Here is an 8,145-nt window from a genome sequence, read left to right as displayed (position 1 = left end):
ATAAGGAATTTGGGAGTGTCCTAACCCCAAAGAATACTGAACCAGAAAGCCAGGGCCCTTAGTTTGGGTAGTATTGACCACTCATTAAGGTCTTGGTCAGGTTCATGCAGCCAACTCCAAAGCCAAGCTCTGCTTCCCCGCTTCCCTTCCGTGGCTTCCGAAAAGGAAAATAAGTTGCCAGTCAGAGGCCAAGATGGCAGTGGAGTGCACAGGGGAGGAACATCAAAGAGGGGGAGGGTGCAGTACTCTCGGGGTGTGCATTTTAATTGTTACATTTAAGGGGTACTGTTCACTATGATTTTTCCTGCCCCTGATTGGGATGGCTGCACAGCGTGAGAAGGTGAGCCCCAGTGGGTTCTGAGGCTCATCCTCTTGAGCAGAAGAAATAAATCAGGCGCCTCCTCCACACCCGCCCCGCCCAGGGCACAGAACTGCCCCCAGGCTTTTCTGGGCTCTCCAGGTTCGAGGGCTACGTGGGACAAGCTCCTGACCAGGCGCAGTTGGGGGACACTGGCTGGTCCTCTTAGCGTCAGATAGCAAACCGCGCAGATTCGCCGAGGTCCTTCCATCTCTACATCTGAGCTGGCAGCGCCACGTTCGGTTCAGAGAGTCTTGCGCAGGGCAGGGTGAGGGAACCCACAACTCCCTCTGCGGGTCCAGGTGGAGCTGGCAGCGAGCAGCCGCGGACCCCCGGCAGGCGCAGGCAGGTGAGCATCATCCTCTGCATACACACAGTGCGATTTCGGGGAATCAAGTGGCCTCAGACCTTGGCAGCAGGCAGCGCCGTGCGTCCCGCTCTGTCCGGGTGCGTTCAACGTCACACAGGCGCTGCTCCGCTGGGGTCACCGGACGCCTTTTCTGCTTTCCGGGGATCCACGGGATGAACGGGCGAGCCAAAGCCATCTGCAGGCAGCACTCCTATAAATAGCGCGCGGGTGCCCTCTCTGCGCTGTCCCTCCCGGCTGCACTGCGCGCTGAGACACAAAGTTGTGCGCAGGGACGCGGGAACCCAGGGCAGTAGGCGCCCTGCACCTTAGAGCTGCTTTTGGCGACGGGCACTAAGCTGCCGCCTACCTACATCGGAGTGACACCGGGCTTTGGGGGAATTTTTGACCAAGCGCAAGTGGGAGTCGCTAGCATCCTAGCCATGGACATAACCTGGCATTCTTCTCATCCCCGAAAACACCTCCTGCCTCTGTAATTTGTTCCTGCGCCAACCAGAGTCCCTCGGACAGGACCGACACCCGCACCGCTCGGCACTAGCCACCTTTGCTAGCGTTTACTCGCGGAGTCCCCTCTGTGTCTTCAGCTCTGTGCTTCACCAGGAGTGCTTGGGTTCGGGGTGAGAATTTATTTTGTTCTTTTGAGGTGTGACTGAGAGGGTCTGGAGACTTTTTAGATGTCAAGGGACAAGTGTGGGTGCAGTGGCCCCAGGCAAAACTGATTTGGGGGTGGAGGAGTTAGGATAGGAGTTCTGCATGAGCTCCTTAAAGGACAAAGGTAACAGAGCCAGCCAGCCAGTTCGAAGGGAGACTTCAGTCCTGAGAATTGGTGGAAGTGCGCGCGCCACTGCTGCCGCCGCCGCCGCTGTTCCTGCAGCGCTGTCGATCTAGCCACTGGCGTCTTCCCGAGCTCCCGGATCCCGTGGAAGCAGGCGCCGCCCGGGAGCAGAAGCGCCAGGCTGCCGCTTGCGCACGCGGCTCACCATGGGCTCCGCGCGCCGGGCGCTGTCCGTGGTACCAGCCGTTCTGCTGATTCTAGTGCTGCCTGTCTGGGCACAGAATGACACTGAACCGATCGTTCTGGAGGGCAAGTGTCTGGTGGTGTGCGACTCGAACCCAGCTACAGACTCCAAGGGATCATCATCTTCCCCTCTGGGGATATCGGTCCGGGCAGCAAACTCCAAGGTGGCCTTTTCGGCGGTTCGGAGCACCAACCACGAGCCATCTGAGATGAGCAACAAGACTCGCATCATTTACTTTGATCAGGTCAGACTCCCGAGGGATGCAGAGCGCACATGGGGATGGGTGATCTCTGGGTATCGGGGGCTGCATGCCCAGATTCAGCTAGTATGAATAGGATGTGGCGAGATCGTTTTATCAACTGAAGGTATCAGTTTGAAACTCAGAGCTTCCTCCCTTCCCCAGCAACCACAGCCTCCATTCAGTCCCGTAGTCTTTGGCAGAGGCCTGCATGGTGGGTGGCTTGGGAGCGCAGAGGAAAGCCCCTGGAGATAAGACAAGTTTAACAGCAACAGGTCATCAGGGGCTGAAGGGAATACTGTCCCTGGATGCTGAGATTTAATGGTAGAGAAGTTGGGCCTCTGGCTCAGACTTATCAGCAGGTGCCCTGGAGGCGTTCCTGAGGGGGGCCCTATTAGACAGTCTGAATTGTTTGGCTTGTGTTTTCAGGTGGAGGCTCATCTCTCCACAAGGCTCTGGGGTTCCACAAGGTGCAGGGACCCTTCCAGGTGGACACAGAGGATTAGGGGTGTGGTTCTGGGGGGTCAGAGACCATCTCCAGATCTCTAGTTAGGGTGACTCCGCAGGGTCCAGGGTAGCTGGATTAACACCACCCCGCCTGGTAGAGATCAAAAGCCTTTCTCACTATTGCTCCACTCAGAAAAGTTGTCCAGGCAGGAGGAAAAGGGACGGAGTAATTGCATAGAGCTTGGGCAGGTAAGCGCTGGGGGCTGGGTTTCCCTTTCTGGTTCCCCCAGGACATTGTAATTTGCTGAGAAAGCACAGATTTTGAGGTAGCAGCCAGGGGATGGGGCTGAAACTGATGAAAGCTGCAGCTTCTGCCCAGCTGCTCAGGGCTCTGTAGACAGGAGTGACGAGCAATCCCTGGGATTCAGCTTAGCAAAGCCCTGACGCCTGCATTTTGGTTCCAATTCCAACAGTACCAGGAGTCTGTCTTATTCCAAAGTCACACAGTTTACAGTTGTATGCCGAGTCCCGCAGGCGGGTTAAGTGGGGTTTCGGGACGTGCCTGGAAAGACTCGGGTGATGTTCGTGCTCTTGACTTAATTCTAAGTAAGACACTTGCCAGCTGGCTAGAGACAGAGATGTCTCCCTAGAGGCTTAGAATGGGATAGCTATAATTTTTTTAAAAAATGAATTAAGTAATCCCTTTAGAGATTTTGGTGCAGTGTTTAACAAAGTGATGGAGAGGGAGACTAACGCCAGCCTGGTCTGTGTTTTAGTGCATTATCTAAATGCTGAAGCCTCCTCGTGGACATTGTGTTATCTTTGTCTGGGGCATTCTTTTCAATGTCCTTCCCACCAATTAGAACAGGAAAGGGGTTTTTCTTTTGTTCTGGGAGCCGTGCATCTTTGAGACAACAAGACACATTTAGTTATAAATCTTGACGTGCTTGGATGCTTCTATTACCCTGCAGACTCCGAGGCTAGCTTCGTGTTTACTGATCAACAATAATTGGCACCTCTACTTTGTTAATAAAGGATGCCTCTTGTGTCCCAGTCTCCCAGTCTTGGCTAAGCACTTTACATTATTCTAACGTGCTTGGCAAAAGATGTTTTGTCAGGGAATTGTGCACAGCTGGTGACGGGGCTTTAGAAAGTCCATCTGGTCACACGTCAGAGGGCAGAGAGCTGATACTTATGGTGGGAAGCTGGGATCTCACACCGCACACAGATCTGTATTTCAAGGCAGGGCTGAGGCTGGTGCATTTACCTAAGTGTTCTGACATTCTGGCGTGCTGTAAAGAGGCATGGTGCACTTTGAGGAAATGAAGCAGGAAGTACGAAATATGTTAATCTTGACAAGATGATGATGTTTAAGACAGATAACAGCAGACTAACTCTAATAAGCAGGAAATATATCTTTAGAGACACATCTGATTGTTACGGATTTATTTCTTGGTGAGACATGAAAGAAAGCTTCCTTGTTTTGTTTGGGCTCTTATGCTCTCCCAGGAAGGGATGTACCTCCGAGGCACCGAGATTTGACCGAGAATGTACAGAAATTCAGAGTTAATGTCACAACCAGGACACACGCTGGAACACAAGGCACACTGTGGCTTTCTTAGAAACAGCAACTAACTTAAATTTTCACTTTTGACCTTTGAACTTCAAATAGATTTCAGGTGACTGATAGGAAGATAAAACAAGGTACGGAAGAGCACGGAAAGACCACCCGGTCTACTGTCCACATTTATGCCCTTCTCTTGGCACCCAGCCAGGGCTGATTCAGTGCCAATGTATGTTATTTAAGGCTTAGATGGCACATAAACAAAAATAATAGCCATCGGTCTGAGGACAGCTCTGGCAGAGACTAGGGGAAGAACCTGGCTTTGCCATCTCTGTGGCACCAACTTGTGGTGCCATGGGCTAATGCCCCATGGTAGAGGGGATAACATGCCTCTGTGGTGTGTCCAGGGATTACTGCAGAGAACACAGGGATTACTGCAGGATGCCGATTGGCTGGCTGGGTAATGTCCCTTCTGGACATTGGGAAGGCGCATAGACTGTGGAGATGAAACTGAACAGCCGATGTCTTCCCTCCGATTCTCAGTGAAAGCTAAGACAGACCTTCACAGGGTACTCTGGTGATCCCAGACACCTCGGCCTGGAAACTGACACATGAATGCAACACAGTCATTGTATTTATTATTTACCTTTTTTCCTGTACGATTTAAAAGGTAGAAGACGCTTCCAGTATGCACTTTTATTTCCAAGTCACTTAACAAGAAAGACATAGGACTAGCTGTTTTATTCTCTTTTGTTTCTGAAGTTAGTTATTTAAAAAAAAAAAAACAAAAAGTGAAGAAACAGGAGAGAAAAAAAGAGAGAAGGACCATATAAAGAAATGGGGGAGGGGGAGGAAGAAGAAGGGGAGGAGGGAGGAATTTATTTTACTCATGGGAGGAAACTATAATTTGCCGTTATTTGTTGCTTTTTATCTGTAGATCCTGGTTAACGTGGGTAATTTTTTCACATTGGAATCTGTCTTTGTGGCACCGAGGAAAGGAATCTATAGTTTCAGTTTTCACGTAATTAAAGTCTACCAGAGCCAAACCATCCAGGTACGTCCTCCCACTGAGTGCTCCTCGCCTCTGCAGGGTGTACTTGCATCATAAAGATAGTTGTCTATCTTTTCTGTTTGTTTTCAAAGGCATGTGATTTGCAATTTTTTTTTCTCTTTACAACATCCACTTGGGTGTGTGACAAAAGCGTGTAGAAAAATAAGCAACACAAGACAAAACAACAACAGCAACAACAAAACACAGCTTGGGAAAGTTTCACGACACAAATCTGTACAGGGGGTTGGTCTTATCTCATGCCTGAGCAAAAGTTACTGAAACTCATATGGAAAAAAACTTACAAAACTTTACAAATGAACATTCAATAAACAAAACAAGGTTACTACCATCTAAAAACGGTGTGATGCAACAACAACAACAACAACAACCACAACAACACAGCTTGGCAAAGATTCCATGACAGGGATCTCTATGGACTATATTACTTTTATCTCATGCCAAAATAAAAGTTACTCAAACTTATACAGAAAAAAGTCTCGTAAAACTTTACAAATGGACGTAAAACAAACAAAACAGGTTTGCTATCATTTAAAAATTGTGGGTTGCAATTAACTATTGAAGCCACCAAACTACCAAGGAGCCAGCTACTGATGACACTTTTGAGAAAGGCTGTGCGGAGCTTGGTGTGCTAGAGCTTATTTTTGGCTTCTATTTTTCTAGCAACTTCTCCCCAGTTGCATAGTTAGTGTAGTGCATGTTTATAGAGTTCTAGAATATGTTACATTGAATGCTTAGCATTTATATTATATTTTATGTCCCTATGATTAATAGATGGCACCGTCATCTGCCACTTTTATATCCCAGTGACTGGATCAACTGACCGGCCTTAGGTTTCATCTATTCCATATTAATCTTAACCTAGAGAAAGGGAGTGTGTAGTGAACATATCTACTTCCCTGGAAACTGACATCTCAAATGACTTTTGTTGCTGTGCAAATTCCAGAAACCGAGACGCCTTCTCAGTTGCTGGGAGCAGCTGGTGGTATCTGACCATGTCAGGGTTAGGTCAACATTGGGAAGCTAGTGGATAACTTTGTTACCAAATAGTTTAAGCTGAGCATAAGAGGCTGGTCCAGTGGTTAGCTTTGTTTCCACACTGAGGGAAAGTCAGTTTTCCACATGATTAGATGGCTTTCTGGAGGGCGTTATTTTTGTAGGAATATAAGGAAATTTTCATTGGAAAACATACACACACAGAAAAACACACACACACACACACACTCACATACACACAAACACACATTAAATCTGACCCTGACATATGTCCAGTTTGAAAGGAAAGAAGAATATTTCTAAAATAGCAAATATTTGACCAGGTCATGCTTTGAACTGTTTCCTAGCACAGATGTCGATTTTAAAGGGAGCTTTTTTGGGGGTGGGTGATTTTTCTTTCCAGGTTAACTTGATGTTAAATGGAAAACCAGTTATCTCTGCATTTGCTGGTGATAAAGACGTGACCCGTGAAGCCGCCACCAATGGAGTGCTCCTGTACCTGGACAAAGAAGATAAGGTCTACCTAAAACTGGAGAAAGGTAACTTGCTCGGCGGCTGGCAGTACTCCACGTTTTCTGGCTTTCTGGTGTTTCCTCTATAGAACCCGACTTCTCCGTGATGCCCAAGAGTGAGGGTGCCCACCCCTGGGTTATCAGAAGAGCACTCTTGGATTGATGTCTCTTACTGTTTTGTTCATGGGTGACTATGGATTCTCTTTGGGAATTCTAAACCTGTCTGGACAGACACAAAGTTTCACAGATCATTTTCGTGTGTGTGCCAGTTTCCTTATATGTGGATCGGGACTCTAAAAGTTGAAAATCCCCGATCTGCTTACGTGTTAACTGTCAGAAGCCGTCTCAAGGTTTGTCCTGTTTAGTTTCCTGCTGTTACAGCATAGGCTGCAGATGTGGGGTTTTTATTTCTTTGTTTTTGAAAGACAGGCTAATGGGTCTGAAAGTTAGAAAACTTGGAAGTTCTGACTTCAGTGGTTATAGTGGAACTGCCAAAGACATGTACACACGTGTGGATACATTGATTATTAATTATACTTTTAAAACAAATTGCAATTACTTTTGAATTTGTTTGTTTTGTTCTCTTAAGGTGACTGGGATTGTATTTTAGTGACTGGCGTTGTGTTCTCTCTACCCATAAGGTAACAAATGTCTTTCCTCCAAATGTCCCTGAACTCTGAACTCACCCACATCACCTCCCTCCTGCCCCTAAAATGAATGCTCCATAGTTGTATTTTAATTATATATGTGAAAGAGTCATATTTTCCAAATTATATTTTCTAATAGGAAAAACAGATCATAATCTGACAAAGAAGAAGTTATTTACCCCAACTCTAGTGCTCAGCCCCAAACCTTGGCAAAGTACCTCTCCTCGGTGGGCAATCAAATACTCTATCGCTCAACCTCAATTAACATGATCGATAATAGCTACTTTATTAAACCCATAAGGAATATTTTCTCCTTCACTATGACCACTTTATTAACTGGAGATAGTATGCCCTTATTTTTAATTGTATCTATTTTTCAAATCTCCTGTTGTGTTTGAAATATCATCTGGTTTTTGCCTTAATTCCTTAACTTGTATATATTTATCTGTTCAGCTAATATTAAATCCAGATACTCCATCACTAAATTTAGTGCAATATCTTATTTTGTCTTTTGTATAGGTCATATGAATTCATAAAATTATTTATGTCTCTGTTACAGAATAAAGATTATTATATGTTAGTGAAATGGTTGGCTTGGTCCTTTCGGTTCTAAGGTTGTGTCTTTTTATGTAGTTCATCCACCCTCCATCATCCCTTCCCTTCCTGCATCCTTCCCTCACGCCTTCCTTCCCTTCTTCCTCCCCTCCCTCCCTTCTCCTTGTTCCTTTTTCCTATAAGAAAAAAAGAAAACCTCCCTGAGTTTTTAGGTAATGTCCTTTGAGTAAGTATAGGAAATCTTTACTCTACTTAATCTGTCCAAATCCAGGAGTTGCAAGCTTGCCAAAAGGGAATCAATGAATTTAGCAAACTCTCCCTTCACAAGGACTTGCTAGGAAAATGAAGTTAAAACAATCTCTTGAACTATCAC

The 8,145-nt window shown here is 46.5% G+C and overlaps 1 protein-coding gene across 1 annotated transcript; it reads left to right on the top strand.

Moving 5' to 3' along the window:
* The first annotated feature begins 538 nt into the window (after positions 1 to 538).
* Positions 539 to 7,803, top strand: Cbln4 (cerebellin 4 precursor). Its single transcript, XM_021156310.1, has 3 exons — positions 539 to 1,988; positions 4,931 to 5,047; positions 6,462 to 7,803. The coding sequence occupies exons 1-3, from the start codon at positions 1,707 to 1,709 to the stop codon at positions 6,657 to 6,659; spliced, it is 597 nt and encodes a 198-aa protein (XP_021011969.1). The 5' UTR covers positions 539 to 1,706; the 3' UTR covers positions 6,660 to 7,803.
* The last annotated feature ends 342 nt before the right edge of the window (positions 7,804 to 8,145 follow it).

Source organism: Mus caroli, chromosome 2 (assembly GCF_900094665.2).
Source record: "Mus caroli chromosome 2, CAROLI_EIJ_v1.1, whole genome shotgun sequence".
Lineage (NCBI taxonomy): Eukaryota > Metazoa > Chordata > Mammalia > Rodentia > Muridae > Mus > Mus caroli.
The sequence above is the reverse complement of the archived record's forward strand: the minus strand, read 5'-3'. Positions and strand labels throughout refer to the sequence as shown.